This window comes from Anabrus simplex, chromosome 3, assembly GCF_040414725.1.
Source record: "Anabrus simplex isolate iqAnaSimp1 chromosome 3, ASM4041472v1, whole genome shotgun sequence".
Lineage (NCBI taxonomy): Eukaryota > Metazoa > Arthropoda > Insecta > Orthoptera > Tettigoniidae > Anabrus > Anabrus simplex.
Genome location: NC_090267.1, coordinates 82,023,404 through 82,050,650, shown reverse-complemented (window position 1 = coordinate 82,050,650; position 27,247 = coordinate 82,023,404). Strand labels below are relative to the sequence as shown.

Genomic DNA, 27,247 nt, shown 5'->3' with positions numbered 1-27,247 from the left:
ACACAGGCATCTTGGACCCTGGAAATACAGTTCACTATATCACACGTTCAATGTGGCCTCCACTGCGGCAGACAACCTCTTCGAGACGAGTACGCGTGTTTCTGATGACTGCGGCACAGGTCTTCATGAATTTCACTGCAGAGATGCAAGATACGAGCACACATTTTCATGCGGCTTTGAGGTCTTGAAGCAAAAAGGTTTTTCTTTCAAATATCCCCATTAAAGGAATCGCAAGTATTTGCATATGGGCTTTAAGGAGGCCAGAAGAATCTGCCATTATCGTTGTACTGTGGGTACACCAAATACTCCCCTCAAAAACTCAAGAATGTCGTTAGCAGTGTAAGGTGTTGCACCATCTTGCACCAACTACTGTATATGAATAGGGATAGCGTGAATTTGAGACATGAATCCATTCCCCAGCATGTTCTTCTATCGCTATGCAAAAAACTGTCTGACTGAAGAAAAATGGTCCATTTAACCCATGTCTTGGCAGACCTACACACAGACTCACTTTTCCCCTATACGTGTTTTTTTCGTGAATAATGTCCGGTTTTTCTGTAGCCCAAAACCGCACATTTTGTTTATTAAGTAAGTGCCCGTTGAGATGAAAATAAGCTTCGTTAGAGAACCAAGTGTTAAACGGTATTTTATCTATATTTTGAGTCCATAAGGCGTACTGCAAACTTTTCTGTCTGAGAAGATCTGTTAGCTTGTGTAGTACAATCTTTTCGTACAAGTACAATTGAAGGTCACCGTGTAACAGTCTTTGAACTGAATAGCGCAATATTCCACTTTATCTTGAAGCTCCCCGTGTTGACTTGTGTGGGCTGCGCTGCATGGCGTCCCTCAGCGCAGCGATGCTTTCGGGAGACTGAACTGCTGGTGCACGTGGTCGCTTTTCTTCCTTAACACTGCCTTGTTCTTCAAAGTTTCTGTATAAGCGAAGTACGATGTTCCTTGCTGTGCCCACGTAGTCTGATATACAGCTCGAAATTTCCTTTAAGTCGCCATAAAAGATAACTGTTTTGGCGCGCTGCTGAACAGAGAGTCGGCCGTGGGCGGCCATGGCAGAAAGCTTACTGGAATGCAGGCATTTGGAGACAAAGCAGCAGTGTCACCTCTATAGTTATTCCCATGAAACAGGGAACGTGTGAGCAAAATTTTAACAACATAGTACGTAAGTTGCATTTTATATTTGCTTTTCAAATGTGTCAACTATTTGTGCGCCACCCTGTATTAGGACATAAACAGATATAGGCAATCTCAAAACCTCCCATGGCTTTATGTATGTAAGGTGCAACATCTATTCTGGTCTTGATAACATAATCGTATACGATAATATTCAAATAGGTACTAAATTTGTGTTACTTAAGGAGCAGTTTCGATTCCTGCCTGAAAGCCTAATGACTATACAGTGCCCTGAGGGAAGTGCCGAAAACCTGTTTGGCGATACTCTCGAAAAAAGTAAAAAAATAAACATCTAACCCTGGACATAACGTAGACGTTTTGCAAGTACGAACATTTGACGAAACTCATTCCGTCTTCAAATAGAGCTGTCAAAATGCGCTCTGTCTCCTTCCAATTGTCGTGGGTACTCTCTGCTTTATGATTTCCAAGGATTCTCTAAACAATACTACCTGAATGCGATGCTAAGATGATCCCTTATGCAAGTTCACCGCCGATCGCTTTTCCAGTACAGTACTTCTTCTGCAATGACAGGACATCAGCACCAAGATCCTTAAGTATGACGTAGCCGTCCTTTCATTAGATACAGTTTCTTGAGAAACACGTGATCGAGGATTTAGCGTTGATGGGACTGAAATTTCTGGACGGTTGATCCAGGAAATCGTTTCTTTGAGGAACGGGAAATGCGAGATTTTTACGTGATTTAATTAGGATGCTCGCGGGACTACGTAATTTTAATGAATAATGCGGGAAAACGTAGTTTCCGGGAACGTATAATCGAGGTTCTACTGTATTGCGATATGTAAATTTGACTCTGAACTTTATGTGTAATTGTGCATGTACTAGTAAGATTTTTTATGCACCTGAAATATATCAATACATTTTTATTATGTTTCAGGGCTGGCCGAGCATCTTACGTAAGTGAGGCTTTGGTTACTGACTTTGATGCAGGAGCGTACGGAGTTACAGTTTGGCTACGTGCAATTTTAGATGCCCTGCAACGTAAAGAAACCACACCAACTACAAAGTATACCTGTGACAACAAGACATGTATCAAGAAATGAAAATATAATCAATTAAAAAGTAATTGGAGATGTGAGAGGACTGCTGGTTTAAAAGACATATGAATAAGACCGGTCAAACTCTTTCTGTGGCTTCTGTAATATATTATCAGTGGGACCGCTGCTGAATTGTACAATTTCTTACTTTATATGTGAGTGTTAGGCTCAAAGATTCAACATTGTGAATCACATATTAAACTTCCAAAACCTTTATCTGTTATTGAATTACCACAATATAACTAGCAATTTGGAGAATAGTGACTTGAACCAACCCCAGACTCTCCTCTGATATACCGAGTGGTTCACCAGCTCCTTGCAATCTAGATTTATGCATCCCACCACTTTTACTAAAATTCTGAAATACATTGGTCCTTCTCCCTAAACTGGGCTAATAATACGAGATGTGTGGTTATGGGCTAGAAAACAGCAGGAATCGTGAGCATCACGATTAATTCTTTATGGGTACCTTGAATGAACCCGTAAAATGAGCACAGGTGTGAAGAACACATACCTTACAACAGGAGGTGCACACACAGACCAGGAACAGGTACTGTATACGCTGTACGGCAAGGGCACATTGGGATCCATGACAGTGGATAGTGCTCAAAGGTTCAAATCCCATGCAATTTTTTTACTAGTTCCCTGGGATGTGGTAAAGTTGCATACTCGATAGTTTCCACATACTGATTTGCTTATTTGGCCCTGTGGCATAGGGTATGGTGTTGGGTTGGACAAGAATGAGGAAGTGATGGTCTGTGACTAGGACACAGACAACCAGTTAGCATAGGCTACCTGCTAGAATTGCTTGATCATCTGCAAATTTCAATTGCCATACAACTTGACCAGGTAGGGCCTCATCAGAATGATAACAACATACGAATGCAGGTAGGTATGTAGATACATGAACTCCTCTCCTTCGAGGCAAGTCACAACACAACACAAAGCTTATTCACAGCCTTGTGATTTATTTGGGTGACAAGTATGTGGATATTTGACTCATTTATGGAAAAGCTAGACAGAATGCATACCAGGCACAATGCCTGTATTGAGAATGCTATCCGCATAGACGACAACCAACAGGCATGACATTTCAGAGTGTGGAAATATGTCTGTGGGCTACTGCGTCTCTGGGAAGGACCCAGTCTGTTCGAGGTCATCCGTTGACATCTGCTCACAATTGATGAGGTTATCTTGGATGCTATCAGGCATAACCCTCACACTACCACACGGGCCATTGCAAAGGAGCCGAACGTCAGCCAGCCATCTGTTATGCTGATATTGTATACCCAGCGGTTTTATCTGTATCATCTGCACTTACACCAGGAGACCAATGGTCATGATTTAGAAGCCCGGGTTGTATTTTGTCAATGGTCCCTACAGCATTTAGACATTGATCCTGCCTTTTTAGCAACCATATTATTTATGGATGAAGCGTGGTTCCACAACGATGGAACCGTTAATTGCCATAATATGCATTACTGAAGTGTAGATAATCCCCACTGGGTAAAACGGACAGCTTTCCAGGTTCAATGGGGTGTGAACGTATGGTGTGGCAGCATGGGTGATGACCTTTTGAGGGACCTCTGACATGAGAACGCTATCTGCGGTTTCTCCAAAATGAACTACCACTGTTCTTGGAACGTGCCACTCCTTGACTGCGCCAGGATATGGTTTCTACATGACAGAGCTCCACCACATGTGGCGGTAGTGGTTTGGAACCATCTCCATGCGGTATGCTGATAAATGGATAGGAAGGGGAGGATCTGTCCCCTGGCCTGCCAGATCGGTTTTCTTTCTGTAGGGCCATGTAAAACAACGTGTGTATGCAGTGTATGCACAGGAGCTGGCCAATGCTGGTCACCTTAGACATCTCATCACCGAGGCATGCTGATCCACTACGCCAGAGATGTTGCATCTTGCATAGCTCTCTATTGACTACGGAAGTTGTTAATTTGAGCAGGTGCTGCATTAAACAACGAAGGTAACTGAAATTCTGTCACGTTTCCTAGCCTCTTCCAACCCAGTTCCATACCATATGTCTCCATACCAACGGTGCTTTTCAGAACCAAATTAACAAATCAGTCTGTGAAAACTATTAAGTATACAACCTTGCCATATCCCAGGCAACTGGCTGTAAAAAAGAGAAAATACTTACGTGGGATTCGAACCTCCTAACCCTTGAGCACCGTTCACTTTCAGTTCTCGGGCATCTCCGAAAACTGTAAAAGAGTAGTTAGTGGGACATAAAACAAATAACATTATTATTATTATTATTATTATTATTATTATTATTATTATTATTATTATTATTATTATTATTATTATTATTATTATTATTATTATTATTATTACTACTTTCAGTTCTCCAACCCTACCCCTTCCATGTGAGTTCTTGGGAGGCTTGAGATACAGTGGGGAGTTCCCAACCTATAAAATACCTGTTCCTCATCTGTGTGTGCACCTCCTGTTGTAAGGTACATGTTCTTCATATCTGGGCTACTTTTATGGGTTCATAGCAGAGACGTGGACCATCCTCAAACGTGATCGTGAACAGATAGAGAGCTTTGAAATGTGGTGCTGGAGGAAAATGTTAGGGATTCCTTGGACAGCTCATCGCATGAACACATCAATCCTGAACCAACTTCAGATAAAAGTTTGTCTATCGTGTAAGGTCTCTCAACGGATTGTACGCTACTTTGGACATATAATGCGCCGAGATGGTAGTCTTCAAAAGCTGATTGTTGAGGGCAAAGTCCAGGGAACCAGACAACGAGGACGAATACCAACGCGATGGATTGACATGGTGAACGGCCCCCTACAGTGTTCTCTCAGAGTAACCACATTGAAAGCTTTAGATAGGGAAGAATGGCGGAGTATGGTTCATCGGCTAGAGGGCTGAATATTATGATAGTCACGACGCCTCAGTCATGAGGCAAAACGAAGAAGAAGAAGCCTGACTCAATGGCTGAATAGTCAGCATACTGGCCTTTTCTTCAGAGGGTCCTGAGTTCGATTCCCAGCCGGGTCGGAGATTTTAACCTTCATTGGTTAATTCCATTTTCTCGGGGGCTGGGTGTTTGTGCTGTCCTCAACATCCCTGCAACTCACACACCACACATACCACTATCCTCCACCACAATAACACGCAGTTATCTACTCATGGCAGATGCCGCCCACCCTCATCAGAGAGTCTGCCTTACAAGGGCTGCACTCAGCTAGAAATAGCCACACAAATTATTAATTATTATTATGGGTTCATTTGGGGTACTCATAATGAATTAATAGTAGCGCTCAAGATTCCTACCGTTTTCTAGCCCATAACCACACATCTCAACCCGGTATACATTTTTCGTGAGATTGTAACTATAACTTTTACAGCTAAGGCATTTTGCTTCAATTGTAGACCTGAAAGCTTGGCTTGCCATACAAATACTATTTTCTACCTTTTGTGCCCAATTACTGAGCAGGGTAATGAATCGACGTTCTTTCCCATTTTTTTTTAATTTCCTTTTTTTTTTTTTTTTTTTTAAACATCATGGGCCAAGTTACACCTCTTTTCCTTATTGCTTCATTTACAATACTAGTCCACCTTTCTCGCAGACTTGTTCTGGGTCATCTTCCATTCCAGTATTCTCCCTCTGGAATGTTGATGTGAACAACCAGAATTTAAAGTAATGGGAAGGACTGGAAATGGGACAACCCCTTACAGGTTGAAAACTTGAATACCGGTTGAGTCAGCCGCACCTGACGTTTCTGCTTTTAGGCATCCCAACGAACAGTATATCAGATGTAAGGCCTATCAGGCATTTGCTCTATTAACCAACGCTTCGTCTTAGGTCTGACACTAGACTCGTCAGAGTGGGATGTGTCAGACCCTACCCACTGATGCTGGGTGTATGCAGGTGAGCTTATCAGAAGCCTATTTAAGAGGCACAGTCTGATAACTGCATACGGAGATAAATCTCCCAACAAACGTCAGTGGGGTGATGGTCGATTTTCCTTTGCTGTATACCAAGCTACAGTCGCCTTTAAAGCACTTACTGCATCATCAATGCACGACTTTTGCAAAAACATGCAATATGTAATATATCAATATATCAATATGTAAAATATACGTGTCAATTATAAGCTTTCGATTGGTTATGAAATTATCTCTAAAAGCATACTGATAGAAAACGTGTGTGAGTTTGTGAAACTGGATGCAGTTTTACACCAAGTAAGCTTTCTGATAAACTGGAGGCAACAGTCACCGTGATGTAGTGGACTACCCGCAGACGTGTTGATGCATGTTGCGTTGGTAGGTGGGTTCGAATCCCACGAGTGATAAATATTTTTATTCATATTTTAAACTTTGAGGATCAAATAAGAGGCCATTCGTGCCACATTCGACCAATAGCATGCATGTTGAATGTGTAGTGGCCTGACATTTGGTGTAGCCTAGCTGTCCTGGTCATTTCTTCACTACGGCGAAGCAAGACAGAACGCACAGGAAGCACAGCGCCTGTACCAGGAAAGATTTCCACACAGACAACAACCAAACGCAAATACACTAGAAGTCCGTTATAGCGAGAATTCATAACAGCGAAAACCTGACTCGCTATAACGGATTGTCGCTATATCCGATTTTTGTATAAAAGTCGGAAAACCCTTCATGCACATTAAAATCGGCATGAAACGGCAATCAGTTTGTTCAAAACTTGTGTTTCCGCAGATGATTATCCACACTACGCTTGCTTGTTTGTTATTTTTCGTAATTCTATACTACGTGAAAGTGTATGTTTAATTTCATTCTGAACCCCACTTTTCCCGTCAAAAAAAAAATTAAATCAGGCTCAAAACGAAGTTTGTAAAAACATATGAATGCCTTGTTGTACAGTAGGCCCACGCATTTTTAGACTATTTTTAGACGCCGAACATTGACTTTCGTCACGCCGTACTTTTTTTTTTTTTTTTTTGCGGCTGCACAATTATTCTTTATTTCCGCGGGTTTAAGGACCATTAACTTAACATTTTCATCATAATAACAAAGAGAACTCGTGGAAAATTTTCCGGCAATACCTATTCCATGCATCTCTACAATACAACGATCCATCCGGAAATTATTCTTGCTGTCTATAAAACTGTTACTTTTACGCAGCGTCAGATATAACCGGCTACCGCTACACGCACGTCTCGCTTGTCGAGTTCGGCCAAATTCAGCGGCTAACGATGTATAGGCCTAATCGTGAACGTTGAAAGTCAACGAACGAGTTTATTGCGTCAAGGTATGGCCATTCCGCCCTTGAGTTTTTCATGCACATACCTTACAATTTCATCTTCGACTTCTTTAAAGCGTCCTTGTTGCTGACCACTGAATGCATTTTTTGTACAGTAGGCCTACACATTTTTTAGCTCTTTGTCTTCACGCTAACGCAAAATATTGGCTTTAGTTAGGCCTATGCCGTATTTTCTTGCGGCTGCACAATTATTCTACATTTCCGAGTGTTTAATAAACATTAACTTAAAATTGGCATCATAATATCGACTAGAACCCGTTGAAAATTTGCCAGCAATAGCTTTTCCACGTATCTTTACAATACGACTATCGATCACGAAAATATTCCTGCTGTCTATAAACCTTAATTTTACTAAGCGTCAAGTACAATAGACGCGTTATGACTCTGCCACTGAGTAGCCATGGCTTTTCTAAGAATTCGAAGGGCCGCATGTTTTGATGCCATTCTGCAGGTTTGAGAAACACGTGACGTGACTCGCAGCCCCTGCTCCTCTACCCACGAGCAATGTAAATTCTGTGATGTAGTCCTATATACCCACTCTTGATCTTCTATGGTGGCTTCAGATTTCGGGATTGGTGGCAGTGATTTTTTGTAATCTAGGTGACTTGGGCGGAGTCCGACTGCGGGGAGGAGCCAAAACAAAGAGGATAGAATAGAATAGAGATGAAACTCAATGATAAATTTCGGTTCCAAGCCACTTGGCGCTAGTAGTTTTAGTCTCTTTTCCGAGATAGCGCCACAGTGTGCATTCTGGTGCAATACCTTAGTATTGCTATCAACAGATAGCGCGGAGAATTAACATCCGGCGCAGTGACACACATCCGGGTATGCTTACTAGTGATGGGCTGGGAATGGACTCGCGAAGACTCGAGTCTGGGATCGTAAAACTCGAGGTACTCGAGTCCGGACTCGAGGCCGAGGACGCTGGCAGCGTTATCTGCGAGCCGTGTATGGAAACTACATGATGCTTAATATTTTAGGTAGGCCAAGGACAAGTATTGGGTCCGTTTCCAAATAATGCACAGTGATATAATGTACAAACTGATGTACATTATGTCGTATTTACACGAATGTATAGGCCTACACCATATTGTAACGTAAACTGAGGAATGTATGGACACAGGTGCTTATGAGCTACAGTCCGGCTCTATGGCTAAATGGTTAGCGTGCTGGCCTTTGGTCACAGGGGTCGCGGGTTCGATACGCGGCAGGGTCACGAATTTTAACCATCATTGGTTAATTTTGCCGACACGGGGGGTGGGTGTGTGTGTTGTCGTCATCATCATTTCATCCTCATTATGACGAGCAGGGCGCCTACCGGTGTCAAATCGAAAGACCTGAATCTGGCGGGCCGAGCATGTCATCAGACACTCCTGGCACTAAAAGCCATACGCCATTTCATTTTACCGGCGCACAGTGTGAAACTGTAGAGATCAGGCAGGACAAACGTACATTTTCGACTAATCTATTTATATTATAAAGGGCATTATTGTACGCTCGTGACTATACAAAGAATACCTGACCGCAAAGCTTTTAAAGCTGTGTGTGGTATATCTGATCTCTACAATTGTGTGAACATTGCGCCTCTTACCGAAACTTGCGTCTCGCACTGCCAATTGTCTGCAGTGTGTTCAGATGAATCTACGTAACTAGCGGCTGTGTTAAGATATTTTAAATGTGAAATAGGGATGGTCCGCCTCTGTGGTGTAGTTGTTAGCATGATTAGCTGCCACCCTCGGAGGTCCGGGTTCGATACCCGGCTCTGCCACGAAGTTTGAAAAGTGGTACGAGGGCTGGAACGGGGTCCACTCAGCCTCGGAAGGTCAACTGAGTAGAGGTGGGTTCGATTCCCACCTCAGCCATCCTGGAAGTGGTTTTCCGTGGTTTTCCACTTCTCCTCCAGGCAAATGCCGGGATGGTACCTAACTTAAGGCCACGGCCGATTCCTTCCCTCTTCCTTGCCTATCCCTTCCAATCCCCGCCAAGGCCCCTGTTTAGCATAGCAGGTGAGGCCGCCTGGCGAGGTACTGGTCATCCTCCCCAGTTGTATCCCCCGACCCAGAGTCTGAAGCTCCAGGACACTGCCCTATTTCTTCTTCTTCCTCTTCTTCTTCTTCTTAATCTGCTTACCCTCCAGGTTCGGTTTTTCCCTCGGATTTGGCCAGGGATCCCACCTCTACCGCCTCAAGGGCAGTGTCCTGGAGCGTGAGACAATGGGTCGGGGAATACAACTGGGGAGAATGATCAGTACCTTGCCCAGGCGGCCTCACCTGCTATGCTGAACAAGGGTCTTGGTGGGGGATGGGAAGATTGGGAGGGATAGACAAGGAAGAGGGAAGGAAGCGTACAATGAATAGTTAAATCATGTTCCTAATCTTTACTCCGTATCTCAAGTTACCAAAGGCTAACCTACTGGGCGATATAATGCAAATATGCAAACTCATATCCTCATCCCGAGGTGGTGCAGCTCCTTTCGGGAAAACCCCCATTGCAGGTGAGCTGCATGTACCATTTCAATCACATACCAGCCTTCCGGACATTCTTAAATTTCTGACGGTACCGGGAGTCGAACCCAGGGTTCGAAGGATGGGAGTTAGTAACACTACCCGTTACGCTACAGAGGTACTATAATGAACGCGCCCAACTAAATATAGACGAAGGGGAAAAGGAAGAACATTGTGTGACAAACTAAACGAATGGCATTTCGAAACAAATAAGTTACGGTCATACACTCGCGTGTTTCACGTTATGGTCATCATTTACGTAGCTGTTGTAATAGTATTTAATGATTGGGGCATTTCTTCCGACTGCTCGGCAACAGGTCGCAGTTATGAATCGTGACGTTACAGTGGAGACTCGAGTACTTCGCACGGGTTACTCGGCGAGGCTTGGACTCGCCAGAGTCGATTCTCGCGAGTCCAAGCGTTACTCGCGCACATCACTAATGCTTACGGTTCCTCCCCCCCTCTTTGTCCCCCCCTCCTTTCCATGCCCCTCGCCCTCCACCCCCCACAAAACGGCGATAATAATGCAGTTCTACTACTTCCATGCCCAATACATTGTAATTCAAATATGTTTTTTTATTTCCAAGTACTTACTACGTTGTAAATAATGATCTGATACCCGTAGTTCGTATGGCATACTATGTTACTGAGAACATAACCACACACCTCAAAGCAGCTTTAACTTCAAATGAATGATTGACACATTAACACAAAGCTCATATTATAACAAATAAGAAATCCCTTCGAAAGCAAGACAATAGAGCACACCATATGCAAGACAATGGGGTATCACATCAATATCCAAGTACCACATGAAAATAAAAATAACAGAATTAAATGCACTGAGACAGGAAATATATAGAACTACATTAATAGAACCATTCAGCTTTCAGCCCCTGATGTGTACTCAAACAGGAAATACAGGATTTCAGGAGGACTGGCGAAGATATATTTCAAATAAACAAGCACAAGGAACTAAGATTTACATCACAAGCACATGAGCACTTGGAATTCAAACAACACAAATACTAGTGATGTGCGCGAATGACGCCTGGAATCGCGAGAATCGGTTCCTACGACTCCGCGGTCGCACTCAATGTCGCATGCGAGGAATCGGTTCCCGATGACGTCACGAGAGTGTTTCGGTCGCACTCAATAGAGTGAGTCTTCCGTATATAAGTGGAGTAAATTCGAACGTGTAATATTTACTATTTCTTTTGCATACAGTGAAATATGTAACTGGTTGTCGTGAATGAATTATGCCACATTATGCCACCCTGGTAGTCTGGAAATCACATTACACATTTCGACACTGGGTGTAGCAATCGGCATTGTTATTATGCTCATACTGTATTTTCCTAATGTGGTTTTCAATTATCGCTAGTATAAACGTATAAAATATGTGGAATTAAGTCACATTTTTAATAAGTATACAACTTGTTTCCTAACATACTGGCTTCCGTTGCATTTAATTTGCAATGAACATACCGTACCACTGTTGGGCTCACTGGCTGAATGGTCAGCGCTGAGGCCTTCGGTTCAGAGGGTCCCGGGTTCGATTCCCGGCAGGGTGGAGGATTTTAATCGCCTCCAATTAGTTCTTTTGGCCCAGGGACTGGGTGTTTGTGTTTGTCCCAACATTTTCCTCTTCATATTCAGACAGCACACTACACTACCATCCACCGCAGGAACACGCGATAGTGATTATATCCCTCCATATAGGGTTGGCGTCACGAAAGGCATCCGGTTGTAAAACAGGGCCAAATCAACATGCGCGATACAGTTCGCACCCGCGACCCCATAGGTGTGGGAAAAGTTGTAGAAAAATAAGAACATTTCATACTACTACTAAATATTATTATGAGAAACCCTCAGAATTACTATTTTTCTTTTCATCACTGCTTAACATTAGTTAAGGTTGTCTCCTTAGTACAATTGTATTTTGTAGAAAGAGTACTGTTATATTATGTCATAATCCCCGTGCAAGTTTTGATTTAATACAATTTGAATAGTTTCAAACAGAGGATCATAGTTTCTGATGAAACTACAGTCGCATTAGAGTATATAACTCCAGGAAACTACAATAAAAGCAGGCATGGCTTGTAAACAGACCTGGTTATAAACCAAAACGAACTCACATTACAGAACACATTCGTGCTGCACGTGTTTACGTATCTGCATCATAGATGGTGCTACTAGTTCCTCGGAATCGATTCCGGAATCGGGTACCCGATTCCCCAGACATATGGAATCGATTCTTCGCGATTCCAGTCGTAACCCATCACTAACAAATACTGTAGCATCATGGGAACTATCGATTAAAATCGATATAAGTTCGAACAATGTTAATCGATTGGGTAAAGTCGATTTCGATGCAATTCAGCAATATTATCTCCACAATGCTTGACGTTTTATGACTAATTAATTTGTTAGAAGTGCCCACTGATTGAGGTTAGACTTGAAATACTTTAAATACTTCACTTCGAGACAAACTGCCTTTAATTATTAACAACGCTCATTTCATGCTTACTTGCGTGCCATCTACAGAACGTGTATTTAACTATTTACACGTTATGAATGACCTCCAGCGCCATCTAGAAAAAGAGACTGAAACTACCTGAAGCTAGCTACCGATTGGAACCAAAAGCCCTATTAGAGTTTCACCCCCCTGAGCCAAAATTCGCAGTAGTGGGCGGGTAGTGTGAGCGGAATTCAAATTTTGTGAACCACTTGTGTTTTCGTTCACGTGTGGTGCGGGAGTGATAAGCAATGGAGACCGACAGTGGAGGAACGTTGGCGGTAACCGGGAATTCCTTACGAGTGGAGCGTGAAATTGTAGTACCTATGGAAGAGGAACCCATAACCAATTCATCCAGTAATACGACACGACAGCAAGGTTCTCAGTCCACTGAGTCCGATGTACAGAGGCGTAATACCGAAGTGGTAGACCGTTCTAATTCTGAACAATCTAACAATCAATCCGAGGCTTCCCAAGTGGATTCTACACCGGAATATTATAATCGTTTTCATCATGGACCTTTCTTTGTATTTGTTGATACATAAACGAGCAAAACATCGGCAATTTACATCCTATGGCACTTGGTCGCCGTTTTTATGAAACCAAACTCAATGTCAAATCGATCCAACGTAAAGGACGTAATCGACTACAAGTTACCTTTCATACGGCTTCCAAGCAAACGCATTTCTGAGCAATCCTATGCTTGAAACCCTCAAAATTAAAGCGTACATTCCATCCTCACAAGTGTTAAGAGTAGGCATTATTCGTGGAGTTGAAAAAGGTTTATCGAATGATGACATATTACAGTACCTGGAATCCGAGGCACCAGTTAAAAGCTTGCAACGACTTAACCGCCGTGCAATTCAAGATGGGGAAACCCAATACCTGCCTACGGGTTCAGTAAAAATTGTTTTCAGATCACAAACATTACCCTCCCATGTCGCCTTATATAAGGTGTACATGGAAGTTGAACCTTACATCTTTTCCCCCATTCGCTGCCGCAAATGCCAGCGATATGGCCATACAATTCGACAATGTCAAGCGAAAAATGCTCGTTATGGGAAATGTGCGCAACAACATGAAACCCAGGCATGTACGGAGCAATTTACGCAATGTGCGTACTGTAAAAAAAACCATGTCACAGGTTCATCAATTTGTCCAGAACATAAGTATCAGGTCACCATTAAAACATTAATGAGTACTGAACACATATCTTTTCCCGAAGCTAAAGCCCGAATCACCCTTCCCATTTATCATTCCGAGCAACAAGAACTTCAGTTCCCTCCTCTATCGTCAAATCCCTCATCCTCTTCGACTCCCAACCCGCGTAAGCGTAAGTTCACCCAAGTAATCATGCAATCTCCCCCTCCTACACCCGAACCCGGTTTCGACCGTCAAGGATACATGGCCATTCTGCGAAACGAACCTTCAGTTCCAGTACATTCGATTCCGTCAACGAGTGCCATGCAACAACCTCTCCCACTAGCATATCCCTCAAGTGCGCCCACATCTGCTAGGCAGCAACCCTCTGCAACCCTTCAAGATATACATTATCCTCCTTCCAAGGAACACCTTCAACAAGAAATCCAGCAATTGCTGGTAATGTTAATTCAAAGTATGGGTCACGAGCCTCAACTTCACCATGTACTATATAAGCTACGAGACTCTATCATGAACATACTAGCATGATTACTTTACTCCAATGGAATTGTTGAAGTGCCGCCTCTAAAAGACATGAGTTACAAATTTTGCTGAATGAAACACGAGCTCATTTTATCTGTTTACAAGAAACGTGGTTTCAACCGCATTTCATTTTTCGATTACGAGGTTATCAAGTTTACCGACATGATGGTAACGGCTTTGGTGGAGTTGCCACATGTGTTCATACTTCCTTATCAGTTACACATTTCTCTTTACAATATATCATCCCGCACACTTATGCTGTCGGAATAGTACACCATAATACCTGTTTCATCAACATCTATTGCCCTCCCCACATTTACATTACTCAGAATCAATGGATGCATTTTATCCAACAATTTGACACATTTCCACATATTTTTCTTCTCGGTGATTTTAATTGCCACCACATTGAATGGGGATGTATGGTGGATACAATCAAAGGTTCCAATTTACTTACTACTTCAACTCATCAGAATTTGTTTCTTTTAAACGACGGCTCCCCGACCCTTTTAACTCCGCCTGGATCTCCACCCAGTGCAGTAGACCTTACTTTCTGCCGCACCACTATGGCCCCTGTCACCACCTGGCATACATTATCTGATACTCACACTAGTGACCATTTCCCAATTCTCATCAAATATGGTATTCACCCACCACATTCCCAGTTTCAGACACCCTCCTGTATAAGTAACGTCCGATCTTATAAAAACTTCAATGTTTCTATCAATCATACCTCAATTATATCTTGCAGCAGAAACATAAGTCCCCTCTTTCCTTTTCCCTCTTACTCCCTTATTTAACCCAATATTTAAACATGTTTCATCCGTGCCGACCATTAAAAGTGACGACCCATCCACAGGAATACGAACTAAAATGGTGGGACAAAGAATGTCACGATCTTATTCATAAGCGCAAACAATTATTCAAACAATATCGCCAATCGATGACGCAGCAGCATTATTTTCAATTGCGAAACCATATCGCGAAAATAAAACTCGTCTTTAATGCAAAAAAGCGAAAAGCTTGGCAATCTTTTATTTCTCAATTAACTCCACAGCTTCCAGCAACGAAATTTTGGAACGCGATCCGCATGATCACGAGAACTTTTCAATACCAAACTTCCTCTGCTTATCCGCGACAAGTTCTAGAAGATTTTTTATACACCCTTGCCCCTGTTACCGTCAATCCATTCTTTCTACCCACCTCACAGAATAATTCTTGTCCTTTTATTTCCCTTTTGAATCCAATTACATATAATGAATTACACTCTGTATTATGTACCGTCAATAGCTCATCACCAGGACCTGATGCAATTACTTATCAAATGCTCAAGGCCTTACCCCCCATGTCCAAATTTATTTACTCAAATATTATAATAGTATTTTCGAGACATTACATGTACCAGCATCATGGAACGAGTTTTTCATCACACCCATCCTGAAACCAACAAAACGACCTACCGAACCTGACAATTTCCGAGGCATAGTTCTGGGATCGTGTATACGCAAAGTTTTTTGTAAAATCCTTATGAAACGAATGGCGTGGGTATTGGAATATCACTCGCTATTACCCAAATATCAGTTTGCCTTTCGACGGGGTAACAGTACACAAGACCCTATCATTATTTTCTTACTCGACATTTTATTAGCGAAATGGCGGAAACAATCTATCGTAGCGGTCTTTTGGGATATTAAAGGTGCCTATGATGCTGTATTATTGCATATCCTCTGGGAGAAATTATTTAGTGCTGGATTCCCCATCCAATTCATTTCTATTTTAAATCAACTATTTACTAACCGCCGGTTAACTATTAAATCTCCCCAACACACAATTGATAGCCGTTACACATCACAAGGTTTACCACAGGGATCGATGCTCAGTGGAATTTTGTTTGCCCTTTACATAAAAGAGCTCGAATCTCTTGTGCTACCACACGCCCGTATTCTAGCTTACGCGGATGATTATGTTATTTATTGTGCTGACTCCCACATTGACCTTTGTAGAGACACAATATCTCGGGTTTTAAGCTTAGTCTTTCAGTGGCTAACGGCCCATGGACTTTCCCTTTCTATACCTAAATGTGCAGCGATGATCTTTACACACAAACGAACCTTTGATAAAAGCCCTATTAACTTTGACACCTATAGCATTCCCTTGGTTTCACAACACTTATATTTAGGAATATATATCGATCAAAAACGCACATGGCAAACTCATATACGACACCTTATTAGGAAATCTGATCGTTATATCACCATTTTACGAACGGTAACGAAACGTACATGGGGTGCTGACCCCTTGTCAGCACTACAGCTATATCATGCAACCATTCGGTCCATACTTGATTATAGCGCCCATATTATTGATTTAACCTCTAAACATAGTTTATTAGCGTTGGATCGTCTCCAATTTTCAGCACTACGTATCAGTGTGGGTGCCCTCCGCACAACACCAACTAACGCTTTATTAGTAGAAACTACGGAAGAACCACTGTACATTCGCAGGATAAAACTTTCCAAAAAATTCCTACTTAAACATATTAGTAGAACGAACTCCCTTATTGTCCCTAAATTACAATTATTATATGAATACTATCAACAGCGTCCTCCTCCCAATCATCGGTATCCCGCCATATATATGGCTTATGCTGAAATCCACCATCTTACTGAGATAAAATTCCTACACCACGTGTTAATACGTATTCATACCACTATGATATTCAAACATTCCGTCCTTCTATTATCATTGCCCCTTCTGATGCATCAATCCAATCAATGTCTACATCTTATCCCACATTATATGCTCATAAGAAATTTAAAAGTCCCATAACTACACCAGATTACCACCTATTTACCGATGGGTCAAAATCAAATACTGGAGTCGGAGCAGCATTTTACGATCCACAACTACTTATTAGCTTTAAATATCCGTTACCTAATAATTTAACTATTTTTACAGCATAATTATATGCCATATACCAAGCCCTCGTATATGTTCAACAGTTGCAATCCAAAAAAATAAATATATTCAGCGATTCTCAAAGTGTTTTACAAACTCTGCATTCACTCGCCCCTCATACAAATACATATGTCTACGAAGTCAAGTCTCTTCTATTTCGACTCGAAACATCCGGTTTTGTTATAACGCTAATATGGATTAAAGGGCATAATCGACACGTAGGCAACGATATGGCCGATATAGCAGCGAAAGACGCCAGTGCAGATACCGCGAATATATTACAAATCAAAATTCCGATTCCCGACTTCTTTCCACATATCAAAACTGCAGCTCAACACACATGGTGCACACAATGGCGATTATCTGCTCGTACGAAAGGCCAACATTACTATCAAATTCAACCGAGTATTCCCACACTGCCGTGGTTTGCAAATGGTACGTATACACGACGTCACATTACCAATATCATCCGACTACGTTTTAATCATGCCTTAACCCCAGTATATTTAACTCGATTTCACATTACGAACGACCCAACTTGTTCTTGTGGAGAATCTGAGGGCGATAGTGACCACCTGTTTTTTCATTGCCCCCAATATGCACATCACCAGACCATTTTAATGCAGAAATTACTCAAAGTTCAAGTATCTTTCCCTACACGACTTTCAGTTTTGTTGCACCAACCTTCGCCTACGATCATTACTATTTTAAACGAGTACCTTGATAACACTCACATCAAATTGTAATTATGATTTAGTTTTTCAGTTGTTTTGTTCCGACATGTTTGTGAGGTGGCACTTCTAAATGTCCCTGCTTACTAAGTTCTTTGTGTCCCTGCTCAGTACCGAATGTAATACCTCCATGAACCTCTTCATACCCGATATAATTTTTCTTCTTTAAGTGCATCCATCTACGTGTGATCATACTAAAATCGGGCATTAGTGATGTAATCGTATGCTTTTGTGATATAAGTGTAATATATTAATGATCTTGTGACTGGGAAAGAATTTTTTGAATCCCAAATAAATATCCGCAAGACAAGACAAGACAAGACTTTCCGATATTGTACAGTGTAACACGTTACTCCTATTCCAGCTTACTAAGTTCTTTGTGTCCCTGCTCAGTACCGAATGTAATACCTCCATGAACCTCCTCATACCCGATATAATGTTTCTTCTTTAAGTGCATCCATCTACGTGTGATCATGCTAAAATCGGACATTAGTGATGTAATCGTGTGCTTTTGTGATATAAGTGTAATATATTAATGATCTTGTGACTGGGAAAGAATTTTTTGAATCCCAAATAAATATCCGCAAGACAAGACAAGACAAGACAAATTTTGTGAAGCGAAGCCCATAAAATTATTTTTTCTACTGTAACGCTTCTTCATCTGGATCAAATGCTCTATGAACGAAGGCCTAATTTTTTATTTGTGGTAAAATTCTGTGAATGCGTGGCTGTGTTCTGACCATCCTTGTTTTAATTTTTTAATTTTTTGCGGCAGTAGCGTTTCACTGCACTCCACATGTTCTGAGCGTGGCTCTTTTAAATCCGCCTCGTGTTAGCTGCCATTATTTAATTTAATGTATATTGATGCTTTCTTCTGTTGCATGTTATGACTTTCGAACATCGCTGTTTTCTGTGTTTAATCCGTACTTATTGGGAGCAGACTTCATATTTTTTCCCCAGGAACGCTTCGTGTGTTTAAAGTGCTGTACTATAAGGACTATTATTATTATTATTATTATTATTATTATTATTATTATTATTATTATTATTATTATTATTATTATTATTATTATTATTATTATTATGTGCGTATGGACCCAATGGATCACGCAAAGCTCTAACGATTCTGTTTTCTGAGTTGCCAAACAGCTCTCATCCTTTCTCCGTGGATCCTTTTTCGTTCTTCTGTCCACTTTGCTCCAGTCTTCTTTTTCACTTCGTTCTCTGGTTGCACTTTCCATCCATTAATTTTTTTCCTATAAAGGTTTCTGTCCGCGGTGTCATTTGGGTTTATCTGGGCTTTTTCCAGATCCTTCTTCACTTCTAGTACCCATGGAATATTTTTTAGATGTTCTATGTAAGTGAGAATCTTGCGTGTCAGTCTACTTGCCGGCAATCTGTGGACGTGCCCATAGAATTTCAGACGTCTTTTGCGGATGTCTGCTGCAATGTTGGAATGCTCTTCTGTCTCTTTGCGTGACCTCAGTCTATATCCATCTTCTGTTTTTCGGGGGCCGAGAATTTTCCTCAGGATTCTTCTTTCTTCTTTTAAAATGTTTTCTAGGTCACCTTTCCCGTTTAGTGTAAGGGTCTCACATTATTATTATTATTATTATTATTATTATTATTATTATTATTATTATTATTATTATTATTATTATTATTATTATTATTATTATTTTGGTATAATTCAGTGAATGTGTAGTTTTGAGTAAGTAGTTTTACACCACGTGTTCTGATCATCCTTGTTTTTATTTGGTGGAAGTAGCGTTTCGCAGCTTTCCACGTGTTCTGAGCGTGGCTGTTATACCAGCAGTGAAAGTATTTTTATTTTGTGTTTTGTACGCTCTGTGTTTATTATGTTCCATATATTCACACTGGGTTGGTAAGTAGCATTTTCTTATAACGCTCCATTGTGTCTGCGTGGCTATTTTTATTTTTGTATTGAGGTAAAATTCCGTGAACGAAATGCCACCTCTCGTTAGCTGCCGAATTTGTGACAAAACTTTTTCCAGGATGTACAATTTGAAACGACACATTTCTATAATTCAACCTGGAATGGAATATAATCCACAATAAACTAGGCCTTTAAGGAACCCGCCAGTTAATCCGTTTAGCTGTCAATTTTATGACAAATCTTCCCCCAGAGCGTTCAGTTTAAAAAGACACATTTCTAATATTTATCCCGGAGGTGAATATAATCCAGTAGAAACTGTATCATGCCTGTTTAAGTTGCAATTTACCAGCAAGATTGTTATGACCTAGACATTTAAAAGGAGCACGTGTGTGAGGCCCATGGTATTGCATTTGAGACAAAGTCATGAATTTCTATCGGAATCAGAATTTTATAAGTGGAAGCAGACAGTTGAGCATAAGGACAATCCATCCTGTGTGATACACTGACAAAGCAAGACTCTTTGCGATAATTCTTTCATTGTAACAGTTTATTGCCATTGATCGGGAAAGTATAGGATAAATGTTTTGCCAGAAAGTATAAAAGAGAATAAAAAATACAGGGAACTTCAAAAACAAGTGGTTATTGTCCTGCTAAAATGAACACCGTTTTTAAAAATGGGCACGTAGCAGTAGAATTTTGCAGTACTCATAGGACACCAAAATGAACTGGCAAAACTTTCTTTAGGCCCAGCTGAACGCAGGGATTTGGTTGAACACGGCCTACAATCGAAAATTTTAACCGGAGATGGACAGGTTGAACAGCTTGATAGTAGGGTAAGCCAGCTGGAAGGGGATATCTCGAACCGCAAGGAGGTCTCTCTGCTGTCTAGGGAAGTTTTGGGAGCCATATTTCTGCTGTTGAAGGAAGGTCAGAAAATTGATTTTCGACCATCAAGGGAGATATGCAGAATATAAGGGAAAACATTATTTACACAGTAGAAATAGGGTAACTCAAAAAGGACGTATCACCACACCTTTAACCCCCTCAAACCTAACCGTCAATACAGCACACCTAGACCCGAAGGTGCTTATAGGGAGCCTTCTGGAATTCCACGGGTGACTGGAAGAGGACCCGACTAGCTTCATCGAGTGATCGGTCAGTCTATTAGGAAGGACTAACCTACCAGAGGACATCTTCGTGCAACTCATCACACCGCGATAAAAGGGGCAAGCCGCTACCTGGTGGAATAACTTGAAGGGTCTAAATTTAAACTGATGGACTTCAAGAGGGAATTCCTTGCTAGGTTTAATTCTGAAGGGGTGATGAGCTCTGTGATAAAGAAGCTACTGACTGAGGCACAACCCACTGTCATGAGAGCTAGCGCCTTGACCTACAGAAGTACCAACTCTTCAAGCGTCTGCAACTGGAAGGAAGCAAAAACGAGATCTTACCAGACATCGCAGAGCTACTCCAAAATAAGATTCGACCCTTAGTGAAAGTATCACAACCAAAATACTTTGATGATCTAGGCGGAATCATCACCCAGCTGGAGGAACACAAGAGCAAAGCTACGGAAGATACTAGCACAGTTAGGAAGTGCTACCAGTGTGGAAGAACAGGACACCTGAAGAACAAGTGTTCAACCTTGACGGCGGAAAACTAGGTCCGGCCCATTCTGGATTGAGGGGGGATGGGACTGGGAAGAGGAATGCGCCTTAAAACCTGAAAGATAAGCAACCCTGGTCAAGTAGGAGAGGGATTAGTCAGATAGTGAGTAGAATAGACCAACCCCACCCAACTAATCTTGAGGATTGGCAACGAGACTTTTTCAGCCATACTCGACAGCCAAGCAAGCCATTCAGTTGTCAACGTGACTGTTGCTAGGTTACTACCGCCTAAGAAGTCTCACCATCTCAAAAAGGGTAGTGGAAGCAGCGGACGGGGAAACATATTCCATTCAAGGGCAGACTAACATAACCGCTAAATGCATTAACATGCCTATTGTAATTGACGTTGCAGTGATTCAGAACCTGATACCCGACATCATACTAGGTCATGACTTTCTGGTGGAATACAAGGTGTTCCTAGACTATGCAGCTCATGAAGTCTGTTTGAGAAAAGACAGACGTCTGAGGGTCGCCTGGCAAGATGGAAATCTCCGGACTCGCAAGAATACCTGGGAGATATCCATATAACACATCTTCGACTGAGTGAAGAAGCGGAGCTGAGACACACATCAAAGGACCTTCCGGAAGTCACCACCAATAAAATAGGACAGACTACCACAGTAACGCACACCAATGAATGCAGCGCTTCCTCAGCCACGAAGCAAAACTCTTGAGCTCATCGATGTCTTAATATTGTTATACTGTGACGTTCGAAGGGACCACTTCTTTGACACATGGTCCCTGGCAAGGAATTAACTTCCTCATAAAACACTCTTTCACATCATCTTTATAGTGTAAATGGTTTTTATTTGTGGCAACAGAAATTGACATTTGTTACTTACTAAGAAGCGTGTGGGTTTTTTCACCACCCACAGGCCAACAGGCAGAGAAACGTATGCTGCTGGCAAGGACCCACATTGTATCCTGCATTACTTTCCAATCTGTCCTTTTTAAGTCGTCTTCCTGCTCAATGTTAAATGTGAACCCTTTGTAACTATTCATCCTGTTGTACCAATTACCTTGAAATCCAACTCCATAAAGAAAAACATATAATTATCTTGTTTCAGCTTTATTGTTTTCCCTGGTAGGGACCGATAAATTATCAACTCTATTCGAAAATTTAATTCTTTAAAATATATATGACCAGTTGACTCACCTCAACACTCATAGGCGTTATATGAGAAGATCTAATTGAAGAAGATGGCATTTTGTATTGCTTCAGTGATGATTGTCAAAAAGATCTTACATTTCCAGTGGGAACTCCACCTGTCATGATTCTTTCTTGATGGGTTCTAACCCCTTCATTCCTGGATTTCTTCTCCTTATTGATCTTTCATTGCACCTAAGGATTGTATCAACTCTTCATATATTAAGGATTTCATTTTGGACTTTGCATATGATTAGTATTGCCAGAGTATGGGAAATAATTTTACCCTATTAATGTACGTTTTCTTTCAGGGGTCGGTGATTTGTCAATCATCGCCCTCGACAAGTGATGATCTGCTGCTGGGTGTAAAAGATGTTTTGGTGTTTGGCAACTCAATTGATCTGTACATTATGTAACATTTGTAACTTTGCAATGTAAACATTCGCCTAACAGGAACTGTAAACTTCAGTTTTGAATAAATGTGTGGGTAATTTAAAAATATAAAATGTGTACTTTGTTTTGTATTTAACTTTTTACTGTTCCATTACCATTATTGTCATGGGGTGAGGGTGAACCAGGAAATGTGGTCATGTAAAACTGGTGTCGTTGGTAAGTATTTTGGTAATTATAGGTAAAATGACCAAGCGAGTTAGCCGTGCGGTTAGGGTCGCGCAGCTGAGAGCTTGCATTCGGGAGATAGTGGGTTCGAACCACACTGTCGACAGCCCTGAGGCTGGTTTCCGATTTTCACACCAAGGAAATGATGGGGCTGAACCATAACTAAGGCCACGGCCATTTCCTATCCCATCGTCGCCTTAAGACTTGTGTCAGTGTGATTTAAAGCAAATTGAAAGAAAAAATATTGTAGGTAGTAATTTGTTTATCGGTTGAAAGGATTTTCTTCCAAATGAACAAAGTGGATATTATATTTAAATTTGTGCTAAAATTTAACTCTTCCAACTATAGAAACCAGATCTTGGCATTTTTGTTTTCAAGCAATTGTTTGAGAATCTTTGCAATTGTTGTACAGTACTAAGTTTGAACTTTTGCTTCTGTTACAATTTGCTTTAGGTCGCTCTGACACAGATTAGGCCTTATGGTGATGATAGGAACAGACTTGGGGCGGGAAGCAAGTGTCCGTGGCCTGGTGTGAAAACAAGAAACCACGGAAAACTAACTTCAGGGCTGTTGACAGTGGGGTTCAAACCCACTATCTTCCAATGCGAGCTGATTGCTACATAGTGCAAACCACACAGCCACCCGCTCTGTCAAGTTTGAATCAAAGTGAATCTTTGAAATTAAGAATTGATAACAATAACACGTTATCTGTATGTGATTTGTGCTGATTTTCAATTTCTGAATTCTTAAAACTTCCAAAATCCCACTGTCACAGTTTGTCTCTCCAAACATTGTCAGTTTACAGTTGTCCTACTCTTGAGTTTTCCAAAATACTGAGTTCTGTTTTTATATGAATATTATTCCAATGTTCATTAACCGAAGATAGCATTACTTAATCTATAGGTGGAAAATTCAAGAAAAATGGTAATGTTGAAGGAATGATGAAGACACCTCTAAGGGAAGCATTATTAATGTATGAATAACTGAAATATTGTTATCTAACAATGCCCTCCCTATCCATTATTTTCCTTGAGACTGGTCATGCCTCTCAGCCTCATGTTGTTATGTAGTCCTCGGAACGATTCTTTTACTGTTCATTTCTCGATGCTTACGAATAAGCGGAGCACAAGTACGTTGTGCAAACGTGCATTCATACAGTAAGGTTCATGATGGTTAATTGCATCTCCTGGATACCTTCATAGTCACATGCTTGTACAGGGGAATGGGAGGAAACAAATGGAGGCTTACAAGTTCTTCCAGGTAGGTGTCGAATGAGGTAAGTATAGGTAAAATCACAGGATAGTTATTTTCTATAGCCATTAAGTAGTGCTTTGTGTGTGTGTGTGTGTGTGTGTGTGTGTGTGTGTGTGTGTGTGTGTGTGTGTGTGTGTGTGTGTGTGTGTGCGTGCGTGCGTTACTGTAGTCACATCCTAGTTCGTGAACCTTGGGTAACGGTTGAGTGGCCTAGTAAGTGGTCCTGAGAGTCGGGATACCAGTTGCTATGGAATGGGAGTGGGCATCTTGGACATGTTCTGAGTCATGGCCTTCCTTGTGCTCAGGCGGCTAGGACTATACAATCCACCAGTGGTCCCTAACCCGTTAGAGGAGAGATCCTCTGATTCTGATTATGCTTGGTGATGGATGTGAGTGAGTGAGGCTCCACAGTAATCAAGTGATTTGAAGGTGTTATACAGCAGTGAAAGTGACAAAATTTGCGGAAGTGTAACATTAGTATTTACCAATCAATATACACACACGTTTTGTTGGTATTGATCTTCTTTTTCTTCCAAATTCGCATTGTAAAGAAAATGGGTCGCCGAAACCACGGAGTTGGAAGCCCAGCCATTACCAGTGCTGCCAACGTAGACCGCCTCGTGAAGTGCGCGCTGGACGACTTCAATAACTCGGACAGCTTCCTTGAAAAAATTGTGCAGGCCATCTCGACCCGCATAACAGAAGTGGTCATTAAGGAACTTGAAAAAAGTTTAAAATTTAATATCGAAGCGTTGTCAGAGTTAACTGATAAACTTGATAAGAAGGAGGCGGAAATCCTCAAACTGAAGGAGGATATGGACGCTAAGTGTGATTCATTGGAGAAATATAGCAGGAGAAATAATGTAAGAATTTTCGGCATTCCTGAAAGTTCGAACGAAAACTGCGATGAACTAGTGCTCAACGTGTGCAAAGCAGTAGGTGCAGATGTGAGACTTAATGACATCGATAGGTGTCACAGAGTAGGACCTCGATCTCCAGGAAAAACACGACCTATCCTAGTGAAATTTGTGTCTTATCGCTCACGGCAGGACGTTTTCACGAAGAAAAGGAAACGGAAAGGATCATCCACAACAATCCGTGAAGATCTTACGGCTGTCAGAATGTCCATCTTGAAGACAGCTATCCAGCGTTTTGGACTTACAAACACTTGGACTGATTCAGGAGACATCATAATCAAGAAGGCGGACGGGATGAAATTAAGAGTTTGCCAGTTAAAGGAACTTCCTATGGCATAAGGTTCTGTTGCAGTGCTGCTTTATCACTTGACAATGTGAGTCTACTTCCCATCCTTTACCGTAAGTCACAGCCGAGAAGCTATCTTTTTATTTAGTTTAAGAAAATCTATCTATCTATCTGTCTATCTATCCATCCATCTATCTATCTATCTATCTATCTATCTATCTATCTATCTATCTATCTATCTATCTATCTATCTATCTATCTATCTATCTATCTATCTATCTATCTATCTATCTATCTATCTATCTATCCATCATCTGCCTATCTATCTATCCATCCATTTACCGTATTAATTGATCTTAATATCGATTAGCTTATCTGTCTTCTTATCCTACCATCTGTCGATTGACTTACTCTTTAATCACTTTCCTAACTGGTTCAAATTTAAATCAGGCCCTCGTATTTACGTCTACATAGATCTAACATCTACACTACGTAGAATAAGCTCCTACTCGAGTTATTCTGTACGCGTAATCTGCTGTTGCACGTTATTATTATTATTATTATTATTATTATTATTATTATTATTATTATTATTATTATTATTATTATTATTATTATTATTATTATTATTATTATTATTATTATTATTATTATTATTATAGACAATTTAGCTATCTAAAATACGTAAATTGCTGATTATTCATTGGTTGTATTCGCATGCTGTGTTCTGCTTCTAGTTAGTTTTCATTTTAGCAATTGGCAATGCATACCACTAACAGCAGTAATCCCTCTGACCATTGCAATACTTTTCCTTGTCACACTTCCCCTTCCCCGCCCAGCCCTTCAACCTGTCTACCTGCTAGTCCATTGACCCGAACCCCACCCCTTGAAGCTACAACACACATTCTCCAGTCAGCTCTAAATAGACATAAAAGCGCACTTCACATATGTCACCTTAATGCCCAGAGTTTAGTTTCTCAAACTCGTATAGATGAACTAAAAGCGATTTTCATTCCACTGTCCTTTGATATCATCTTATGCAGTGAAAGTTGGTTGAAAGTCAAACATCAAGCTAAGAATCTTGAATTACCTGGCTACTGCCTTCTGAGGAATGACAGACTTGGCAAAGGGGGAGGTGGGGTCTGTGCTTTTGTCTCTTCGCGCTTGAAACCTCAAATTATCTGTCAGTCGCCTCAACAGTACGAGCGTAAACCTGAGTACATGTTCATAGAGATACAGGTCGCTACTGTTAAATGCTTGGTAGGTGTAGTATACAAACCGCCTAAAGCTCGCCGTCTGAATGACTTAGAGACTGATATTAACAGACTGTTACCTATGTACGAACATTTTATAATGATGGGAGATTTTAATACAAATCTTCTAGATCCAGATTCTTCCGAAGCCACCCATCTACTGAATACGTTTCAGGCATGCAGCATGGCGGTCCTCCCACTTTCTCCCACTCACCACACTAGAACTTCACACACACTACTGGACCTAATAGTAACGAACAACCCTGACAGAGTATTACATCACGGCCAGACA

At 41.2% G+C, this 27,247-nt stretch overlaps 1 protein-coding gene across 3 annotated transcripts in view; it reads left to right on the top strand.

Annotated features, from left to right (window-relative positions):
- LOC136865996 (PTS-dependent dihydroxyacetone kinase 1, dihydroxyacetone-binding subunit DhaK) overlaps positions 1–2,457 on the top strand; it is a 380,683-nt gene extending 378,226 nt beyond the window's left edge. For all 3 annotated transcript variants that reach the window (XM_067142600.2, XM_067142599.2, XM_067142602.2), the window contains one exon: positions 2,084–2,457. In XM_067142600.2, coding sequence (XP_066998701.2) covers positions 2,084–2,249 — 166 coding nt within the window. In that variant the 3' untranslated portion in view covers positions 2,250–2,457. The remainder of the gene's footprint in view (positions 1–2,083) is intronic.
- Positions 2,458–27,247: the final 24,790 nt, after the last annotated feature.